The sequence below is a fragment of the Xylaria bambusicola genome (genome assembly GCF_022495145.1).
Source record: "Xylaria bambusicola strain CBS 139988 unplaced genomic scaffold F5B22scaffold_45, whole genome shotgun sequence".
Classification (NCBI taxonomy): domain Eukaryota; kingdom Fungi; phylum Ascomycota; class Sordariomycetes; order Xylariales; family Xylariaceae; genus Xylaria; species Xylaria bambusicola.
The window spans coordinates 286,708-308,134 of record NW_025953598.1 but is presented as its reverse complement, the minus strand read 5'-3'; the positions used below and the strand labels follow the sequence as shown (position 1 = coordinate 308,134).

At 48.6% G+C, this 21,427-nt stretch overlaps 7 protein-coding genes and 1 non-coding gene across 8 annotated transcripts; 3 read left to right on the top strand and 5 right to left on the bottom strand.

Annotated features, from left to right (window-relative positions):
- The first annotated feature begins 308 nt into the window (after window positions 1-308).
- F5B22DRAFT_385532 (TPR domain protein) lies at window positions 309-2,276 on the top strand. The gene is made up of 2 exons (XM_047971324.1): window positions 309-2,094; window positions 2,252-2,276. Exon 1 carries the CDS (start codon window positions 401-403, stop codon window positions 2,066-2,068), a length of 1,668 nt encoding a protein of 555 aa, XP_047827780.1. The 5' UTR covers window positions 309-400; the 3' UTR covers window positions 2,069-2,094; window positions 2,252-2,276.
- On the bottom strand, window positions 2,198-3,395 carry F5B22DRAFT_385542 (DJ-1/PfpI family protein). The gene is made up of 2 exons (XM_047971325.1): window positions 3,064-3,395; window positions 2,198-2,949 (listed from the first exon to the last, which is right to left on the bottom strand). Exons 1-2 carry the CDS (start codon window positions 3,134-3,136, stop codon window positions 2,327-2,329), a joined length of 696 nt encoding a protein of 231 aa, XP_047827779.1. The 5' UTR covers window positions 3,137-3,395; the 3' UTR covers window positions 2,198-2,326.
- Window positions 3,396-4,293: 898 nt separating this feature from the next.
- F5B22DRAFT_385525 (NAD(P)-binding protein) lies at window positions 4,294-5,700 on the top strand. Its single transcript, XM_047971322.1, has one exon. The coding sequence runs from the start codon at window positions 4,470-4,472 to the stop codon at window positions 5,562-5,564; it is 1,095 nt and encodes a 364-aa protein (XP_047827778.1). The 5' UTR covers window positions 4,294-4,469; the 3' UTR covers window positions 5,565-5,700.
- On the bottom strand, window positions 5,701-7,122 carry F5B22DRAFT_385526 (putative maleylacetate reductase). The gene has a single exon (XM_047971323.1). The coding sequence runs from the start codon at window positions 6,907-6,909 to the stop codon at window positions 5,836-5,838; it is 1,074 nt and encodes a 357-aa protein (XP_047827777.1). The 5' UTR covers window positions 6,910-7,122; the 3' UTR covers window positions 5,701-5,835.
- A 1,207-nt stretch (window positions 7,123-8,329) lies between these two features.
- Window positions 8,330-8,439, top strand: F5B22DRAFT_t153. Its single transcript has one exon. It is a non-coding gene; the product is annotated as a tRNA-Leu (tRNA).
- An 858-nt stretch (window positions 8,440-9,297) lies between these two features.
- Window positions 9,298-11,529, bottom strand: F5B22DRAFT_658925 (allantoinase). Its single transcript, XM_047980158.1, has 2 exons — window positions 10,721-11,529; window positions 9,298-10,667 (listed from the first exon to the last, which is right to left on the bottom strand). The coding sequence occupies exons 1-2, from the start codon at window positions 11,240-11,242 to the stop codon at window positions 9,588-9,590; spliced, it is 1,602 nt and encodes a 533-aa protein (XP_047827776.1). The 5' UTR covers window positions 11,243-11,529; the 3' UTR covers window positions 9,298-9,587.
- A 4,312-nt stretch (window positions 11,530-15,841) lies between these two features.
- On the bottom strand, window positions 15,842-18,507 carry F5B22DRAFT_385346 (uncharacterized protein). The gene is made up of 2 exons (XM_047971321.1): window positions 16,656-18,507; window positions 15,842-16,596 (listed from the first exon to the last, which is right to left on the bottom strand). Exons 1-2 carry the CDS (start codon window positions 18,381-18,383, stop codon window positions 15,907-15,909), a joined length of 2,418 nt encoding a protein of 805 aa, XP_047827775.1. The 5' UTR covers window positions 18,384-18,507; the 3' UTR covers window positions 15,842-15,906.
- A 1,406-nt stretch (window positions 18,508-19,913) lies between these two features.
- Window positions 19,914-21,179, bottom strand: F5B22DRAFT_619706 (uncharacterized protein). The gene is made up of 3 exons (XM_047975790.1): window positions 20,636-21,179; window positions 20,368-20,553; window positions 19,914-20,311 (listed from the first exon to the last, which is right to left on the bottom strand). The coding sequence occupies exons 1-3, from the start codon at window positions 20,760-20,762 to the stop codon at window positions 20,298-20,300; spliced, it is 327 nt and encodes a 108-aa protein (XP_047827774.1). The 5' UTR covers window positions 20,763-21,179; the 3' UTR covers window positions 19,914-20,297.
- Between the last annotated feature and the right edge of the window lie 248 nt (window positions 21,180-21,427).

Sequence of the window (21,427 nt, the reverse complement as noted above, 5' to 3'; positions counted from 1 at the left end):
AGTAAGGAGTGGTGATTGATTTGACTGGTAAGCAAGTTGCCAGGAGCTTAAGGAGCTGAAGATGGATGTGCTGCTCTACACCATTATGAGATATATTCGTGGAGCAGTGTAAACAAGCAAATAGCTCAGAATTGAGCCGCAGTGACAAGTCAATCGGAATCTAACCTTGTTCTTGATGCATGTTGATTTTCAGTTCCGAGCCGATTCAATCCGATTGGTGCCCTACCTGAGTAGATTCAAGACCTCGTTACATACATGTGCCTCTTTGCATACCTCTAAATACGAAATTTGAACTGACGTACAAATCAAGTTTGCCTGCATCATGGGGGCGATGTAGTCAAGATAAATAGCATTACAAGTATATACACATTCTTTTGACAGTAGCGCTCCTTCGGTAAGCATGAGTAGGGAAGACGGCAGCTATTACGATCTCGGCTCATATCGCCGGTCTATTAGCGCCAGCAATGCAGAGGCACTGGAGTGGTTTAACCGCGGCCTGATATGGAGCTACGCCTTTAACCATGAGGAGTCAGCGAAGTGCTTCGAACGTGCCATCCAGTCTGACAATAACTGTTGTATGGCATATTGGGGCCTGGCGTATACCTTAGGACCAAACTACAATAAGCCATGGGAGTTCTTCGACGCAACCGAACTCGAGGCTACAGTCCAGCAAACCCATCGAGCCGTCGAACAGGCAGAGTCCCTGGCGGCAATTCATAACGTCTCGGCTGTGGAGAAGGCTATTGTCAAGGCTTTGAGGTCACGATATCCTCGCGAGCATGCGGTTGAAGATTGCTCCATATGGAATCAAAATTACGCGGATGCCATGGGGGAAGTGTATAAGCAATTCAACAACGATCTGGATGTGGCGGCTTTATACTCAGATGCACTAATGAATCTTACACCATGGCAACTCTGGGATCTGAAGACCGGCGAACCCGCCACGGGGGCGCATACGCTCGAAGCGAAGGCCGTCATAGAACGAGCTATGTCTTTAGATGGTGGTTCACGCCACCCAGGACTTCTCCATCTTTACATTCATCTTATGGAAATGTCATCCACGCCAGAGGCTGCGCTGGAAGCAGCGAACACACTGCGCGACCTCGTTCCTCATGCCGGACATCTCAACCACATGCCGACACACATAGATGTCCTCGTGGGCGACTACCAAGCCGCAATTGACTCGAATCAGAAGGCGATCCTCGCAGACGAAGTCTTCTTTGCGCGCGAAGATCCTCTTAAATTCTACACGTTATACCGGATGCACGATTATCACTTCCGCATTTACGCTGCTATGTTTGCGGGCCAGTCTATTGTCACCCTCGATACTGTGGCTCGTCTCGAAGCAGCGCTACCCGAAGAGCTTCTGCGCATCGAGTCGCCGCCGATGGCTGACTGGCTAGAGGGCTTCCTGGCAATGCGCGTTCATGCATTAATCCGCTTTGGACGATGGGACGAGCTCGTCAGCCTCGCATTACCAAACGACGCAACTTTATACTGCGTAACGACCGCTATGGTCCACTACGCAAAGGGAGTCGCTCTAGCCGCAACAAACAGAGTCGAAGAGGCAGAACAGGAACGTGAACTGTTTTCCAAAGCCTACAAAGCTGTACCCGCGTCGCGAATGCTGTTCAATAATAAATGTGTCGACATTCTGCAAGTAGCTGAGGCCATGTTAGACGGGGAGCTCGAGTACCGACGTGGGAACCACGAGTCTGCTTTCGCTCATCTTCGCAATGCGAATAAATTAAGCTATGCCCTCCCATACGACGAGCCGTGGGGGTGGATGCAACCGCCTAGCCATGCGCTTGGTGCCCTACTTGCAGAGCAGGGTCGGTATAGCGATGCCCTTGAGATCTACGAGGAAGATTTAGGGTATGGCGGGTCGCTTCCGCGCGCACTACAGCACCCCAATAATGTGTGGTCGCTTCATGGCTATCACGAGTGCTTGACCAAGCTCGGTAATCTGGAAAAGGCTGCGGCTATCAAGGCTCAACTAGACGCCGCCATTAGAAATGCTGATGTACCAATCAAAGCATCGTGTTTCTGCCGTCTTCAAACGGCATAGAATTAATGAATTGCATTAGTCAGCCAGTAAGTAGCATGAAATGAAGATAGTACCTACCAAATGAGGACAATACCGTCGATCTCATCGTCATAAGATCCTAGTTTGTTTTCCTCTGAGCATTACTAGAATGACATTATGATCGTAACGAAACATGTGTTAGAGATTATTAAAATAGAGAATTAGTACAGTCCGGCCGGGCCTTTTGCGTGATTAGTATACAGTTATCGCCGCTCAGTCATCCCTACCAACATCCCCCATTCATGCACCGATGGCCTTCAGAATAGCCTCGCCAACCCCCTTCGCACTAGCAGGATTCTGTCCCGTGATAAGCTTTCCGCCATCCTGGACAAGCACGAGCTCACCCCAGGGCTGATCAGCCTTCTTGTAATTGCCCCCGACAGCCTTGATCCTATCCTCCAGCAGGAACGGCATATACTTCGACATGTCGACAGCGTCTTCCTCAGCATTACTAAACCCCGTGACATCCCTCTCGGCAAGGAGCGGGTTTCCATCGGCCCTCTTCGCATTGACGAATACGACGGGTCCGTGGCACACGGCGGCAACGACCTTGCCCTTGGCGGCGAATTCCTCGATGACAGCAATACTGTCCGCGTCGTCGACGAGGTCGAACATGGGGCCATGGCCGCCGGGGTAGAACAGCGCTGCGAACTCGTCGGCGCGACCCTTGAAGGCCGAGAGGACTTGTGTCTGTTCCCATACCGCCTTCTTCTCGTTCACGAACGCCTGCGCGCTAGCGTCGCCTTTGAACATCTCCACCGACGCCGGATCGAGAGGCGCTTTCCCGCCCTTTGGCGAAGCGGTCACGATTTCTACGCCGTTGTTGCTCAGGACGTCATATGGATGGGAAAGTTCAGGAAGGTCTGTTCACGCGTTGGAGTCAGTAATTACCGGAAGGAGTAACACTTGAGCTCATGTTGTTAGGAACATGCGGGAGAAATGAGGCTCGAATCCCGTTTAAGGCGGGGGATACTAACACCAGCCTGTTGGCTTGTTGGCTGCTTCGATATGTCCGAAGGACGTCAACACGACGAGGACTTTTGGCGCCATTGTTGTGGTGTGTATGTACGTGTGAACTGGTATGTAGAATGTGTGGATATTGCGGCTTATTAGCAAGGGAGAAATTCTCAGCTTGAATTAGAATGATATATGTAGGTGTTTATAAATGACAAGGCACTGCATTGTTCAAAGAGCAGATGGCGGTCTTTCGCCTCTTTATATCTACCTACTAGATTACCGCCACATTACATCTACAACCCATCCCCATCTTCATAAGAGCGATACTAAGATCTCCGATACGCCAATGCGCAGCTCTCATAGGCAAAGGGAACAAAAAAAAAAAAGCAACGCAGTTATGATAACATTATGTCACCCACCACCCACCTAAGTCTGTGTTGCAGTAACGCCGGTGTCGTGGATTAACCTATCACGGTTGCAGCTCCGAGGCTCCGGGTGACACAGACACGCTTCTCGACCCCCGCGGCCGACAGCGGGGTTCTCGACCCCACCATTGACGTCAACTGCGAATACTCCGAGACGCTTGCTCTGTTCGTAGCGCACCCAGTCTAACTAGGCTAAGCAAGGCAAGGCAAGGCAAGGGGTAATCTCATTGAGGCTAACTTGAAGCCGAGGCGCGCATTTACGTATTGGGTCGTGTAAGGCGGAGAGGATGTGCGTAGGTAGATGAGAATTGAACTTCCAAGTGGGAGATCTCTTAACGAAAATGTCGAGTAGCTAAAGATGTGGTGGCCCAATAAGTCAGATGAATGATGACCCCGCACTGCCTAATTAGGACAGTTGGTAGCATCTACCTTCATTCAACAGAGAGACAACATCCTATCTATCTACATGTACGGTTCTTAACTTGTATGATGCCAGTCTCGCCGGTTTCTATTCAACCTGTTAGCGATTACAAGGGGGAAGTTGTAGAACCCAGGGTGATAATGTTGATTGTATGCCCACTTGCTGAAGGCATCGCGGGCATGTATAATAATACTTCAACACCTCGAAAATCCCGAAATGATGACTAATCACTGCAGCTTATCCCGATATCTCAACTCAAACAACCTCATTATATATACTTCAAAAACAAACGTGACCATCACATACGACCATAGGATCTGGAGAACGCGGGGTCCCGTCCGCTCCCCCTTAGCTAAGCCAGATACCGCCAGATTAGTAGTTGGGTCGGTGACGACCAGCGAATCCCTGGTGTTGTATGTTTTTTATATTTTTTCCTCCCATCATCTCCACGTAATATTTTGATCAAAACGCGCGATTAGCAAGGTAAGGCACTTTTTTTTAGTTATTGTAGTAGTACCTTAGATCCATTACCCATACTTGGCTGACTTGAGCTTATAGAAGTCTGCTGACCCTTGGCAAAATGGCCAATGTACATTCTTCATTTGAAGATGCAACTAGTCACACTTTTAGGCCAATCGTCAATGGGACCCTAAAACACATCCTTTTCTCTCTCTTTATTTTGTCTCTTATATATTATGTGCCGGAGACCTTGGAGGCGAACCCAGTCTCCAAATTCCTAAGCCCTCCATGGCTTGTCTCGGTGAAGCTTATCTTATGTCTGTTTTTGGGGTTAAATTCTTTGAGAGCCTTGAACAACGCGCTCAATGCATGGTCGACAAATAACTGGCGTATAACGGCTAACCAAGACTGGGCATGGGACCGTGAAGTTGCTGTCGTAACTGGAGGCTCCGGAGATATCGGTCAAGCGCTTGTAGAAGGCCTGATTAGCAAAGGAGTCCAAGTCGCCGTGCTCGACGTACATGAGCTTCCTAGCAGACTAAAAGACAACAAGAACGTCATTTTTGTGAAATGCGACGTCAGCTCCCCGACCGAGATCACAGCGGCGCAGAAGCTCATCGAGCGCACTTTTGGTCCCCCATCGATTCTCATCAACAACGCCGGCATCGTACGCACTACGACCATCCTCGATGAGCCCGAGGACCACCTGCGTAGAATCGTGGGCGTGAATCTAATGGCGCATTGGTTCACCGCGAAGGTGTTCCTCCCACACATGCTATCGCAAAATAAAGGGCATGTGATTACGATGGCCAGTCTAGCCGCCTACGTGGCACTACCGACTTCGGTGGACTATTCTGCGACTAAGGCCGGCGCGCTGGCCTTCCACGAGGGGCTTACCTGTGAGATCAAGCATCTGTACAAGGCTCCCGGTGTGATGACGACTATCGTGCTACCTGATTTTGTCAAAACAAATATGACGAAGGCATATTGGGCTGAGGTCGAAGCTGCTGGAGGCTTGTTGCTTGGGGTAGACCAGGTTGTAGACCCTATCCTCAAGCAAATCTTCTCGCGGCGAGGCGGGCAGATCTTCGTACCTAAATCTCGAGCCGTTGTGTCTTCTCTTAGAGGATGGCCGAATTGGTTACAGGAAGTAGTGAGAGATGTAATTGGGAGAAAAGATAGAGTTGTGGACTCGCCGTTGGTGCGGAAGAAGTAACACAACCAAAGGAATTTTGTTTTATTCATCCTTGATCTGCATTTTGTTTTACATTGTGCTAGACACTGCTGAGATAAGAATGTCTTAAAAGATGAACCCCCTCTGAAGCTTCCTATTATTTTGATTTGTGTTCCCTGCATCAGCCAATGTCTAGGGGTATATATCAAAGGCTTTCCTTTACCAAGCTCTGGTGACACAGTATTCTGAATTTGGCACCGTCTTGATGCGTATACACCATTACGTGCACGGTTTGACATATGGTCTTCGTAGGTTACAAATCGGATCTAGCATCTTCCCCGGCCCACGCGCTTCGGATTAACTCTCGAATAGGATCTCTCTCAATAGGTCTCGGGTTCCAGTACGCATTCTTCATAGCAATATCAGCTGCCGCGTCTACATCGGATTCTTTCATACCAAGCTCCCGAAGACCTCTTTGCACTTTTAGCTTTCTTAGCAGGGCATTGAGACCTTTCACTGCGTCCCCATCACTATTGGGCAATACTTGAGCTAGTATTTGCATGGCCTTGGGGACGTTGGGAGCGTTATAGGCGAGAGCATGGGGAAGTACAATCGTGTGTGTCTGGGCGTGCGGCAGATTGAAAGTTCCTCCCAAGGTATGACATAGTTTATGATGCAGCGACATTCCAACGCTCCCAAGACAAATACCACAGAGCCACGCCCCATATAATGCATTTGACCGCGCCGAGCGTGAGTCGGGATTCTCGACAATCTCAGGCACGGATGATGCAAGTGCCCTGATGCCTTCTGCCGCCATGAGCTCGACGATCGGGTTACGTTGACGAGCGTAAAGTGCCTCGACAGCATGGGCGATCGCATTGACTGCACTAACGCAAGACAACGCGACTGGCAGGGTCATAGTTAGATCGACGTCGTAGATAACCGTGCCAGGTAGAATCTTTGGGTCTGATCGCGTGGTTTTCTGGCCGTTCTCTGTCTCCCCAAGAATAGGAGTCATCTCGCTACCTGCATAAGTGGTGGCAATGGCAATGTGGTGTAATCCTGTGCGGATACTGATAGCCTTTCCTAAACCAATGGTGCTTCCGCCGCCGATGGAAACAATGCAATCGGCGGCGCGGGAGAACTCCACAGCCGTGTTGGTGACATAGACAGGAGTGTGCATAGTAGCATTCGAGAAGATGCCGACAACTTCGACATGTCCTTCCAGAATAGATTGAATGCCTTGTGCTTGACTGAGTTGTTCTGGTGTGGAGAGGATAACCGGCCTTGAAAGATTCAACCGCTTTAATTCGTCTGGGAGCCTTTTGATTGTGCCGTTTCCAAAGATAACTCGGCCAGGATTGGGTGAGTATTCGAAGTCTTCCATGTTTACGGATGTCTCCAAGTGGTGCCGTAGAATGCTTCTCAGTTCATTAACTTTTGAGTTGCTATGAGCTTATATTAAATGAGAGCGAATCGTGCAGGGCAAGCTCGTAGAATAGGATAGGACCTCCTACTGTAAAATAACCTGCGGATAATTCTTACTATAGGAGCAGGTCACGACATGTTCAAACCAGTGATGCTGGGGGTCTCGTCTCATCCATATTACACCCCACCTTGTTAGCAGAACCTGATGGCGAGTTAAGCTCCACAACGGATATCAATTACCGGTCCGATGAGAGACCCGGCAAGAGCTGCCATAGTCATGGCCACTCCCGGGCAATTACTCATTGCTTATTTCATCATCTCTAAAGTGCTCTAGAACAGCTCCATACGTGGCTCACGTAGCGAGACCAATGATGACGGTGAGCTGTGTTCATCCATTATCGATAGACTATGATCAGATTGGTTTCTTTACCAGACTTATCGGAGTAATTAAGAATCAATTATTTTTGGCAGCCTTGAAGCTCTGAATAATCTGAACCCGTATAGCTCTACCCCGTACCAAAAGGGGGGGTTGAGTTATTAGCCACCATGCCACTTGACAATGTGACGTGGGATTAGAGCGAGAGAACAGTTGGACTGTAATGTACCACCTTGCTAGTGCTCTTTATTCTGGTCTACTGGATCATTATTGAAACACTTTAACTTGAGTTCCATTGCCAGCTCATTGAAGAATATTCATTGAGCATAGAAGACGTCTTTGATGATCTCAGTATTATTGAATTTGTCCTTGACTACCCAGTATCCAAGCTTTGAGTCGTTCTCGTAGCTTCCTCCAGGCACTCGAGTGCTTCCCTCCTCCATGAAAGTCAGCAAGGGGAGAGTGCAATGGGTTGAGTGTTATTAATAAACAATGATAAGTTATTATGAAACTATTTCTCCCTTGATTGGAGTGAGTCCAGCTCTGTGAACGTATTGTTCAAGGCTTCACCCACAGGTTGAAGCACACCCGGTGGATCATCTCTTGCGTTATCATGTCTACGATGGTATGTTGGTTTCGAGATAATGGTCGCTTTTGACATGATATCTAAGGGATTTAGCAAGAACGTGATATAATATATTATAAGCTGAGTGTCCTTCCGTGCTTTGACTGCCATGGCCCATAGGTGACATGATATCAAGCGTGGCATAATTCTTGTCTTATTTCTTATTCACACCTCTAGCGTCTTGGACACTTGGGTAAAGTCTTCTGTAGTTCCTTGTATGGTTATACTTAAGAACATATGGCTGAATCATGTTCTGTTTGTCACTGGGTATCAGTCGACCGTTTTTTGAATCAAAGATTTGCTCTATGCTTTGTCACATTCATAGACTGAAAATTTGTGCCGTCAAATCAAGCAACATGGATATTACTACATGTCCAGGGTGAGATGACCGAGTGGTTAAGGTGGTAGACTCAAGCTTGTCTTGCGCTGCACAGCAGTGTCGTATTCTACTGGAGCAATCCGCAGGGGTTCGAATCCCCTTCTCATCACTACCTTTTGCCTTTTTCCACATCTGTCCCTTGGAATACAGTGTCCATTTACACCGCCATTCTTTCAACCCCTTTGGGGCGTTGTGTGAGGTGCTTGATTCTTTTCCTTTTCCCTTTTTATCCCGATGCTGTTTTGATAAGCGCACGAGTATTGTTACATATGCCGTGGAGTGCGGGGCTGTTATGGTGGGGGAGAGGAGAGGGGAGGCTTCTAGCTTTTGACTGTATATAAATTTCCATGCATCTCATGTCAAATATCACTTCATTAGTAGGTGATACAGTATGGTGGATTGGAGATAGCATATAATATAATAAACGTCAATGTTTAATATCCACAGCGAGAAAATCGATCACATTTAACCGTAGAAGTCTTGGCGGTATATCTCTTCACTGAAGCCGGTGAAGCACCCAGCCAGGATCTTGCTAAGCAACAGTTGCACGAGCAAGACGATGCTCCGTTCCCGTTGTGTTTGCCTTGAGTATTACTCAGATGAGCCATGCAGCGATATTGAAGCATTCGCTGGCATTCTCTTTCTTGCGCAATCGCATGCGCGATCAGTCTCCTTCCTATGAGTTCGCGTAAGGCGTCGCTATGGTCTGGGCCAAGGTGAACCAAAGGCGCGATTTGTACAACATTCATGGTCGGCTTCTTGTTGCTTGCAGCCATGCAACAATGTCTATGTTTCGAGATATATTCCCCAAAATTGCTGTATTGTTAGACTGGAAGCCTTGGTTATACTCCATCGCACCATAGTCTCAATCAATTCGAATTGGTCGAGCTTGATGATCTACATTTATATGCATGTGGGTGCTCGTGCTCTAAGATGGTGAGCTTGACACTCATTATAGAATGAATCACTTAGGAATGGAATCATCAAAATCATACTGGTTGATGCATGGCTATCAAGAATTAAATAAAAGCTCTATGTTATAAATGCTATGTTTCTCGTAATCATTACGCCATAAAAATGCACGTTCCATGCGCTTGGTATCACATCATTTCATGCGGAGGAGCTTGGGGCTCTTCTCCTCATCCCTTCCCCAAAGCCTCCCCGCCTCTAAACTCAATTCCTGTCAACCTTCCCTTATCAACTTCGAGGATGTCTATTTTAATCATTGCTTACTGATTCGGCAGAGAGAATGGTGGATTAGGCAACGCGTTTCTCGACGATTGCCTCGCCAAAGGGCTTCATGCCGACGAAGCCAGCATTGGCGCCACCATGCTCGAAAATTTTCTGGCCTCTCAACCAGGTCTCCTTCACCCGGCCTGTGAAGTCGTGGCCCTCCCACGGCGAGCAACGGTTCTTCCAGTGCATGCCGCCCGATTGTAGGACCCATTCTTCCGTGTCATCGAAAACGCAGATGTCGGCATCCATGCCTACCTTGAGTGCGCCCTTGCGGTGCGATAGCCCGACTTGTTTGGCAGTGGCCTGCGAGCACAGTCGTACAATATCGACGATTGTGGGTGCTGATTTGGAACCCGCTGCCGCTCGCTTTTTGGCCGATGAGTGAAGGATGGGCAACCCGAGACCGACGGAGGATATACCGCCCCAGGCGGCGAAGAAGTCACCTTCGCCTGGACCGGTGGGAATCTTTGGAGCAAGGTCCGAGTCGGCGCGCATGTCGACACCGGAGTCGGAGTGGTGTATACCAGGACGGGTACTCATCGTTTGGAGGTGGGGTGGCAGGAGCTTGAGCTCAGGTGTGCAAGGTGAATGATCCGACACAACAGTCTTGATACACGAGTCTTCGGCCTGTAGTTCTTCCCAAAGGCCGTCTTGGTTCAGTTGCTCCCGAATTGGGGGACAACACTTGTACCGGCAATCACCATCCTCAACACCTTCGGCAGCTAGCCCTAGGTAGTGGAAGCACGTCTCGGCAGTGATGTTAACACCCCTCTTGCGTGCCTCTTTGAGAATTGGTATGGCTTGGGTAGCAGACAAGTGCACGATATGTAGGTGGAGGTTGGTGGCGAGATGGGAGAGAGCGATAATCTCCTCGATTGCATAAGTCTCAAAGGATGGCGGACGAGACTCGAGGAACGTCTGATATTCTTTCAAAGTGCCCTTCGGTGCTAGTGGTGGTTCGGAGCTTTGAACAGCATCGCCCACAGAGTCTGTGATAGGTGGAATCATCTCGGCATGGAACATCAGGGTTGTTGGTGTACCGTTCAATGTGTTCATTGCCAATTCAATGTCAGCTGATGATATGGCAGGAAATTCTTCCACCTACAACAGGCCATTAGCATTCCAGAACGTCATTCATGTTTTGCAGCACTTACACCAGACTCAATCAGGAACCCTTTGAAACCACGAACACCGGCTTCCACTAATGGCAGTAGCTCATCTGCATTGCCAGGTATGACACCTCCATAGAAACCCACATCCACCCAGCATTGGTCCCGACTGGCCGCTAGCTTTTCATTGAACCCTGCCAAGGTTGTGGTAGGTGGGATGGCGTTCAAGGGCATATCGACAACAGTGGTCACACCCCCCGATGCTGCTGCTCGTGTGCCAGTGTTGAATCCTTCCCATTCTGTGCGACCCGGCTCATTGAGATGCACGTGGGCATCCACCAGGCCGGGAATCAGCAGCTTCGAGCCATAGTCGATATATGTTGTAGTAGAAGGGAACGCAGTCTTAGGGAGGACAGTCGCCACGACAGCTACTATCTTCCCGGAGGTAGGGGAGATGGATATAGAGGCAGGTGTCAGCAGTAAGCTGTCATCTGGCAACGTCAGTATCGCCCTCGTCGAAACGAGGACTGTGAGCGGTTCTGGGCTGGACATGGCCGGGACGGACATTTACACAGTACGCAGTACACACTACACAATCGGACCGCGGGAGCCTTCCGGGAAACGAGCCGAGAGGACAAAGAAAAGAGTAGAGATAGTGGTCGACAAGGGTTAGGTGATCAGCTTATCGTGTGGGCGGATAGTATAACAAGACAATGGGAGGGCGATAGCGTGTTGTTGAAGCTTGGTGAGTGATAAGTGATAAGCCGGAATTAGAGGAGAAGCCTGAAGGGGGCCGTAAAGGGGATAGAGACAAAGAAGATAAGAGACAGGAGTGACAAAGAAGCCCAGTCTGGGGGTGGTAAGAATTTAAAGGCTTCGGCTTATCGGACAAGGCCATGATGAAAGCCGGATCAGATAACTAGGCGGGTTTTATATTACGACACTACGACTACGACCGTGGCTACGGGCTGGAGTTGTGGGGGTTAATGGGTAGCCGAGGGAGTAATACATGATGGGTAAGGGCTGGGCCTTGTGATGGAGACAAGACACAAAAAAGTAGAGGCAAGAGAAGGGAGACGGAGACAGGAGAGCGTGCTGAGCAAGGATACCGTGGTAAACAAGTCACGGCAAGGAGAGAGCAGTGTTACCAGCACAGAAAGTCGGGGGGCCAATCGGAAAGGCGCACAAGTTGATTGTCACTAGATGCGGTCGAAAATGGGACGGAACACAAGATAAGAAGGTCAGTACAAGCGGGATAAGACATGACATAGGTGGCAGACAGCAAGGTGGACATTTAGGTTAGATCTGAGGTGAGGTGAGGTGGGTGAGAGAGAGAGGGAGAGTGAGTAAGGTCTCCAATTTGCGGTTTACGGCTTGCCGAAATCTGGAGTCGGTGCCGGCTGTAAGGCCAGACCCATGCGAGTCTGGACAGTCTAGGTCCTGTATGATCATCACTCGTCGCTCAGTCAGTCTCGATATCATTATTAAGTATAATCATTACCGCTATCATGATCATGGCTCATGGGGCACCGGCAGTAGTTAGCGCAAAGCGAGGGACGACCGAGGACCCTGGATTTGCAACGGCCTGTTATCATTGCCACTCGATTGGTCGTCGCGCCGATCCAGCTGATGGCGACGCAATGCCCTGGATCTCTTTATCTATCAAACGCCTAAAAGTGGTGCTTCCTATCTGCGCCGTGCCACCTTATCTCCACATGAACAGATGACCTGCATACCAAGAGCTTCCGAATATAGAATTTGGGATACGCACATAGAAATGATAGAGGCATACACAGTCTCTGGGTACGGTATGATATGATGCTGTATTCGTCCTTACCTCACGTACACGATTCAATGCTATTTACGATATTCGACACAGTCGACTTGCGGCACAACTTACCTACATACTACTCAGCTTATGAAGGGGTAATCTTCCCCTTGGCTGTCCATCTCCGTACAGACTTTAGCATACATCTATATTCATGTAAGTATACCTATCTGTAGGGATTTCTACTCCAATTTGGGTAGGTACAAGCCGCCCACTAGAAGTAGGTTACCTCAAACCAACGAGCCCATTGTGGGTAGGTGACTATACTAATCAGGAATCGGAGCTCACCGATGACTGACTGACATCACGTACTTAAACGCCGACTATCTTAGTAGCTACACGCTATCTACCGACTAAATATGATAAGCATACGACCCCGCCACGTCACCTGCGTTTTGCCAGACCGCAGTTCTTCAACTACATATATCAACACAACTTAGAAACTAGTTCCCCTTCAAACCGATCACCCTACGTCCATCGGGTGAGCATAGTCGGTGGGCGTGATGTCCTTTTGCGATCAAGAAACGGCCAAAACACATGGGTTAAACGGGACGATCCTCGGCTGTCAAGTCAACTGCGGGTCGGCTCCATTACGAACCTTTCAGACTATCTATCTAGCGTACCCAGAACAAACACTCGGAATAGCGGTGGGGAGTTGTCTTAGATTAGTCTTGGGCCGTGGTTGGTCTGGGCGGTGTCTGGACTTGTTATCGACAAACGATTGCTCGATAGAATCGAGCAATGCTTGTGTAATAGTGTGTCATGATCCTGACCCCCCCTGCATGCTCTTTCAAAATATCTTCACAATCGGCCAAATCTGGTAATCCTGGGTCCCTCTGCTCATGAAAAAATTTCAATCCGTCGAGTAATGTTTAAGTAATAAGCATCAACCTCTTCCCATTTACCTCTAATGTGGCTTAGCAAGGTTCTCTCCACCACTGCGCCAGGCCTTCTCACCCTCGAAAATTTTCTGCGTCGACTGAGTCAGATGCTACGTCGGGAGAACCATCGACAATCTCTCTTAGTTTTCATCACATTCTGTGCTGCTACGCGCACATGACCAACTTCCGAGATGACATATCGATTACCATGTTAGCATTATTGGTTTATTTGGACATCTCGGATATGGCCAAACTCGACATCACAACAGGGGTTTGCCCCAAGCCTAAAGCCCTGGCGTTTATGAACTGTACAGTACAGTTTGCTCAACTACATATGTGATCAGGATATCCACTTCTGTTAGATATATCAGACCTAGCAGACTGCAAGAGCGCGCGAGCGAGCGATCAAGTTCGAAAGTGGTCAGAACATGGGACTAGGCAGCTTGGGGGCGGTGCTGCGTCGACAGTTATGCCGCAATCGGCGCGGTAACCCCGAAACGCCGCGTGGCTCTCAATTTCAGGATACGAATTCGCATGGGAAATACGCCGGACACGTTTGGACCCAGAATTCCAGAATGTCTCTCAGTGCCGACAACTGGGACCTACCATAAAGCGACTAAATGTAATTAAGGGTGGTATTTGTAAGCAACACGGAAGAGCGCGTCTGGATCGCTAATTTGCCATGGCATCTCGGGACTGGATTTGCTGTATGAAGACCAGAATGACAGGATCTTGACAGCTCTGATTCCTCCTTGCTGCCATCTCTTGCTCACACGCCCTATCATCCTTTGGATTATGCCTAACGGGCAGGTTTTCGCACTTTTGTGGTATGGCAATCTGCTCCTCTAGATTGCCCATGCTCAGGTCACTGACCCTTCGGGTATGCGCTCACTACCCGGTCATTAACTTTGCTACACACAAGAACGCGACTTGGGAGACTCACAGCCTTATTTTCCTGCCACACACACGTCAATCGCTACTATCCAAAAAATTAGTCGCACCCGAATTTTCATCGACAATAGCCTCTCTATTATCGTGATATACATGCTATATGTGCATCTTTTGTCCACATCGCCTATAACACGAATTTCAACGTCTTAACCTCTCAGTTTTGTGATGGAAGGGAGTGAACTAATACGAATCCATTTCTGGTCACTGAAGACGGACACGATTACCTTCCCAATTTTGACAGCATACAAGAACTGGTGAAAAACATGACTCTAAAAGCCATTTCAGTAGAGGATCTGAATTGCTGCGAGTCATTAGGTGCTTCCCTCGGCCATAGTACTTATAACATGTCTCTTCTCTATCATGAGGAATCATGTCGCAGGAGAACTCAGAAAACCGACTTCTTACTGATGGCGGGCACCTCAGAGTTTATACATTCGCGCGATACTAAGTAGATTCAATTGCCCCTTTGCTATACTGCTATCCAGACTGTGGCTAGCTACTTGAATGGTCTCGTGTTTGCGAATGGCGACCACAATCACTTGAAGTGCGCAGCGGTATTGTGGTAGTCTCTCACTGGTAAGTTGATTCTCATTCTAAAGAATGTAAGTTATTTCCTGATATCTAGAAAATGATATGTCGAACTGGATCCAGAGATGAATACAACTGGTCGTCAAGCCGGAGTGAGTTCCAACGCACCTCTCCGGCCAGGTGAAAAGCTTTGTATATCAATGAACTTGTGATGGACACTGATTTCAGGTACGCCAAAAGCAAACCCTTGACACCCTTGACGGTGATTTCAAGTTTTTTTCCTTGTGAAGTACTAACTGTCTCATCAATCAATTATCGCATTGTGGCTTTAGACATTTGAGACAAGATAGGGAGGAGAGCCTTCAAATACTCTCTCGGTATACTGAGAGAGAAAAATCGAGACTCGGAATTTGAACTATTCAAAATATAATAATCTGCTAGGTCTGCCAGGTCTTTGGCCGCCAGATTCCCTTTTGACCTTCGTAAGTGAATTAGATACTGGATGCGACTGGTACGGCCTTTGCTGTGAGAAGCACAACCACGGGACTACTGTATGACATTTGTTGTTACACTAAGGTCTAAAGTCTTCATGCCTAGGCCAGAGCTATATACAGGGATCCGGAGACAGAGATTGAGTGTGTATATCGCCAGAAGGAGCCCGAATGCCTCCACTCCTGACCTTTTGGACTTCGTACAGCAATGAAATTTTCTCCCGCACATCTCGTATTTGGCTTATCAAAGCAGCCTTAAAATCGTCACATTTTGCATATAAACATTATAGTTCTAGTATAGAAGCCTCCAAGATTAAAGGTTATTATTATAGTCCCCCCAGCCCCTCTCCAGTAAGAACCGGGTTGTCAGTAGTTTGGATATATCAGTACGGACCCGAGACATTAGCGTTCAATAGTATCTAGCCAAATCTCGCACCGTGAATGATGAAATGTGGACATGAAATGTACATGAAATATTTACGTCTATCATATAATTGGAAAAATACATGATTATTTATTGTCTATAAAGGACCGCGCATAAGAGACTTCTAATTACGAGTCTAGAGCCGATGAGGACGACGATGCAATAACGGTGGTGGATGTAGAAAATGAACTCGTTGGCGAAGAATTCGTCCTCGGCGGTCGAACAACCACGAAGCTTTTTTTATCATTACCATTACCCTTTACCGACCTAGTAGCCCACTCTTTCCACATATCTGACACTTTCCGCCGTGGATTTAGTGTTGAAATTGACGACCTGGGCGTTAGCTCTGGCTCGAGCGGCTGCTCCTCCTCGTCACCTTGCTTCGCCCGCTTGTAGTACAAGTCCACCTCGCGCACTGAGTAGTCCACGCCAACATTAGCAAACCGTGCTGGCTCGGCCCAGCTCACTGCATCAGAAGCGTCGGCGGAGCTGGTTTCGCTGGTTTGTTCCGAAGAAGAGAGCGAGCTGGCGCGTTCGTGGTGCAGAGTGGGTATCATGTCCTCTGGAATGGGAGGGGAGACAGAGACCTGCAACCGAATATCGGTGGAAGAACGACGGGATCTCGGGCGGCGATAGTACCGGCTTTTGTCCTCTAATGCTAGGCTATCCGGGCAACTAGGGCTGGTAGAGGACGAAGCGCTCGGGAACCGGCCCCGTTCGGGCTGGGCCGGCTGTAATACTACCAGGTGCGGCAATGTGGGTAGAGAGAGATTGGTGACAGTGTTGGGCCGTTGGCGGAGTCGACGAAGGGAGTAGACCTAGAGCGGTACATATCAGTAAATAAGGGTTTAATAAATTGTTGAAAGCAATGCCCTACCTGTGGCTCTTCCGGGGATGATCCCAGAGTATCAGAGTCAGATATGCGTAAGGTCGAAGCGCCTAGCTTAGCGATGGTGTACAAAGAGGGACAAACGAAACCGAATACCAGAACAGCGCCATGTAGAACTAGAATAATATAGCCGAAAATGCTTTTCGTTTCCAGCCCAGTCACATATGGGAGAAACGGAACAGAGAGTAGCGTGATAAGAAGACGAGCGACGGTGGTCAACCCGCTAACGGAGAGAATTGCTGCTGGAGTACGGACGAGACAGATCAGCATAACTTGGATGATCTCGCAGCCAAGAAGGGAAGTCAGCTGAGGCAGGCCAGCTATCTGGAGACCACCAATAGCCGCACCTCGTGCAAAGGAGAGGCCGAACATCGCAATGCTGAGCAAATCTTGGGATCGGGACATGGACGTAAGAGTCTGGTACTCCTTGGAGCTGTCAAGGATGAGGTAGCCCATGTGTCTGGGGCTAAATTGGGATGCACTCCACCAGCATGTGGCAATCAAGACGGCTAGCACCACAGCCGAGATAGTCGTATAATAGTACGGAAAGATCTGGGCGTGTCCCAGCTGGTAAGTCGTCCACGCGACGACAGGTAAAAGGAAGTAGCTGATCAATGCGCGAAAGGCGGTCGAGGCAGTATGCTTCAGGCCTTGGAGGGTCTGCGCGGCCTGTGCCTCGGGGGTTGGCGGCGGAGCGAACCAGTCTCGGGTGTGATCGAGCCGCTTCCCGACCTGGATAATGATGAAAAGAAGGGTAAAGATCAAAGCGGTGTAAGTGATCACGTTCATCCACGTCTGTATGGTAACGGGTGCGCCGATAACCTGTGTCATGAGCTCTAAGCCGTCGGTCCCCCCAAACGTTCCATTGACCTCGTATATTCCATCCTTGATACCATGATAAAAGGGAAGCGGAGAAGCAGGACCCCGCGAGGTCATTAGAGTGGACCAGCTGCTATGACTGACGACAGGCTGAAAGAAGCCGGGGTAGCTGAGGCTAAGCGCGCCGGAGAAGAAGATGAATTGAATGTAAGAAAGACAGTCCGCGATGTGCGTGAGATGTGACCTGCCGACTTCGCGGAAGAAAGGGCCAGATTGGTCGTCGTCAAGACTCGACGACAGCTGCGACAGCGACTTGAGGCCCGCAGTAGCGATAACAAGGGCGAGGATGCCGGCCGGGATCCATCGCGCGATGGCTGTCGCATTGGGACCAATCTCGGGTGTGACATGCGCTTCCAGGCAGGTAAAGGGCTTGTGATCCGCCCCGAGGAGGCGGACGCCAAGCTCAAAGGCCCCGAGCGGATGCATGCGGTCGATGGCGTTGCCAAAGTTGTAGCTAACAAGCGATTCTTTCTGGGTGGTAGAGTGGGCATTTGGGCTACAAGTCACATTTGTCACGTCCCCATTGTAGACCCTTGTGCCGATTACAGAGGCCACATCGAGCGTCAGATACGGCGTCGTAGGAACAGAGTCACATATCCCCTCTCCTGCAAACCGACCTAGGATTTGCATGCCAATTTGCGTGGCATTGTTCCATTGATGCAACTCGACTCTAAACGACTCGAGTGATGGTCGCGGCTGGCTGGAAACGCTGTCGGCGGGGAGCGCATTATAGCAGTCTTTGAACTGAACGTAGGCTGCAAGACTTGGCTGGAGGAAAATATACAAAGTAGCAACAGTAGCAAGCCATCTGCTGTGTGTCGAAGCGAGTGACAACATGGCAAAAAACACGGGGGGAGTCTCCCAGGATCGAGGATCCCCTTTTCGGCGTAGGTCGAGGATTTGGGGGCGGCTACAGGAAAGAGAGAAAAGGTCAATCAACCGCCCAAACGAAGATTAGCAGCTTTCGTGTGCTTTTCACACGCATCCCGTGCAGTGAGGGTCATCAGAGGCAGTCTTGCATTGCGAATTCATCTGAAAATCTCTTGTTCGTATTGACGACGAGATGACCCATATGTGGGGTTCACTTAAGGGTCCTTGATAAGATTTAGTTGGGCGAGTTGAAACCGAGCCCACTTTAGGACTCCAGCAGCAATGCATATCTGTTTGCAGGCCTCACACCTACGTATGTGCATATAAGAAAGAGACAGAACTATTACTCCGCTATAACTAGTTAGTAGACACCTTTATACCGTGTGTTTATATTACACTTCTTTAAGCCTAAAGGTATCTCATACCAGCAAATTCTGTATAACCTCATAGTTTCATATATGGCGTGAAGGGGCTGTTATAAGGCATACACCCTTAGCCATAGACGATCTGTAGGTTCAGCCACGGGTGCGTATAGCAGTTGTGATAAAGATAACAGCCAAAATAAATTACATTACAAGAATCTGGATGGTATATTGCAGGCCTCCATGCGTGTAACTAACTCTAGATATCTGGCACAGCTGTGACCGAGAATATAAATACTATTGGTTTGTCAAGGCGCATGCTCCCTCTTCAGCGCCACTCAAAGAACCCCGAACCAAAGCATCTCACGGTACAATATGCTCTTGACTAGGCGTCAACCTATCCACGCTGCGCCACTGTGAGCATAATGATGGGGCCTCGTATATGGTTCTCCTCTATCTGTTGATTGTCTTGAGCCGAAATAGTCAGGGAGCTAGAACAAACGAATTCTTTTGTATAACAGAATAGACTACCATCGTTAACCTAGGATCTTTGCACAATAACCTTTCGTTATACTTCAAAACCGGGGCATGCCGCAGATGTCCAATAAAGCATCGCCACCCTGCTACACAACGAGGCAAATAATACGTGTCTGCCTTTTTCGAACCATCAGGCATCGAGTTCAAAACGGAGGAGGCCTCCCCACGGTGGTAGGAGAGCGGATCACCAATGATGCAGTCAGAGGGAGTCATAAGCTGTCGCCTAAGAAGTAAGCAAGCCTCGGAATATTACCACATAAAGCGCGAGTGCAACTTTGAGTACTGAAAGTCTAATCTCGGCTGTCTAATACTGTTGCTGCAATTATCTAGTCAAGACGAGGAATCCCTGGTGACCACTATTACAACTAGAAGTTTCTTGCGATCAATCTTGTTGGGCTACTGATGCCAGCTTGGAATGGCTGAGTTGGTGTTAGGAGTGAGACGCACAAGACTACGTCCAACCAATAGTCTTATAGCCATATGGTTTCCGCCCCCACCTGCTCCGATTGTCGACAATGCACAAAACATGGCTCGTATGTGCGTATATGTATTGGAATTGAGGGGCATCAGATATCATTGCCGAAAGATGTGCAAAAAATAAACCATGAGATTGAAGCGGCTAGGGCCCCCTCCAGCAATGAATCATATATGATGGGGTTGCATGGTGCAAAGACAAGGTATTGGTCATTCAAGCGTATATTATGAGTCAATCGTCATGTTATGTGTTCCATTTGCATGAGGGAGCATTCCCATCTATCCCATTTCTTCCAAGCTCCTATTACGCCGCATCGTCATTATTTTCCCCCAACATTTTGCCTTCTAGGTCGATGTATCTCTCAATAAAATTAAATAAATAAATAGAGAACAGAAAAAGGAAATCAGTCCGCAGCCAGATTACTGTCTTTGTCTTCCAATAAACCCAAAGCCACTATCTGGCTCCCGGCCTTTGCTAGCCAGGACTTGGAGGATAGTGTATATCATTTTACATTCGTGAAGCTATATGAAAATAAGCTTAGTGTTATTAACCTCGAGAAGACTAAGAGCTAACGTACCTGCTAGCGCCTCGAATGTTTGTAAGGTATTGGGATAATAGTTCGGCGGGATCGAAGACTTCGCCTTCGGTTTCCCCCCCTTTGGCTTCAATTTGGATTTTAGCTGCTTCATGGTTTTTGACAGCTTTGTGTTCGAGTGAGTCGACGAGCCGTCCGCCAATGTTAGATCGGATAGCGTTTTCTCGTCTGCTATGAACAAATGCGGAAGTATCAGTTAGCGCTAGCTTCTAGAGTGCGGCTGAGACTTGGTCTGCTTCTCGGTACGCACCATCGTCGAGATATTTCTCTTTCCCCACGTGGTCATCCATTGGGTTAGCGAAATCGGACTTGCTCTCAGTCAATGTTAGGTCTGTTGCAGCAGAGTGTCGTCGGGATTGTGAATGTGAAGTAGCCATGATATTAGGAATTATGAGGTATCAACAAGGTCCTTTGTCGTAATAGCAACTCGAATACAGGCCGAGAAAAACGTTATTGGGTGTAATAGTTGTGAGTTGTTGGAGTTTGACTGAAATAATGGTGTTTCGTGAGCAAAGATGGGTGGTGTCTATCTGAAAAGGCAAGTAGGTACTGCATGGAAACAGCATCATTTATATATATAACTAATGACTATATTTCTTTCAGATGACTCTCATCCAACCTGCCGAGCCTGACGCCCTGCTGCGGCCACAACGGCGTGGCTTGGATCTGACTTCAAGCCGAGAGCTAGGTGCCTGATGCAATGTGACTAGCAACCATGTTCCTAAGGCAGCCACCTAGGAGCCAAGCCGAAGCCGAGCTCCGAAGCCGAACTCCGCACATAAAAGGCCTACCTCTCCTGCCAGACTTGCGCCCGTATCACCAATAGTTTTCATCGGCAAGCTGTGACGCATTCAATTAATGACTAATGTTCTAATGCATTATAGATCACGTCAATTGAGTATGCTTGGGTGGTATGCCGTTGACCATGGGAGTCATACCGAGTTACAGCCCAGATAAACCGGACGCTGGTAAGATGAAGAGCTACACCAATCACACCGTAGCGCGCCAGACCGATTTTTATAGAGGATGTTGAGCATACTAT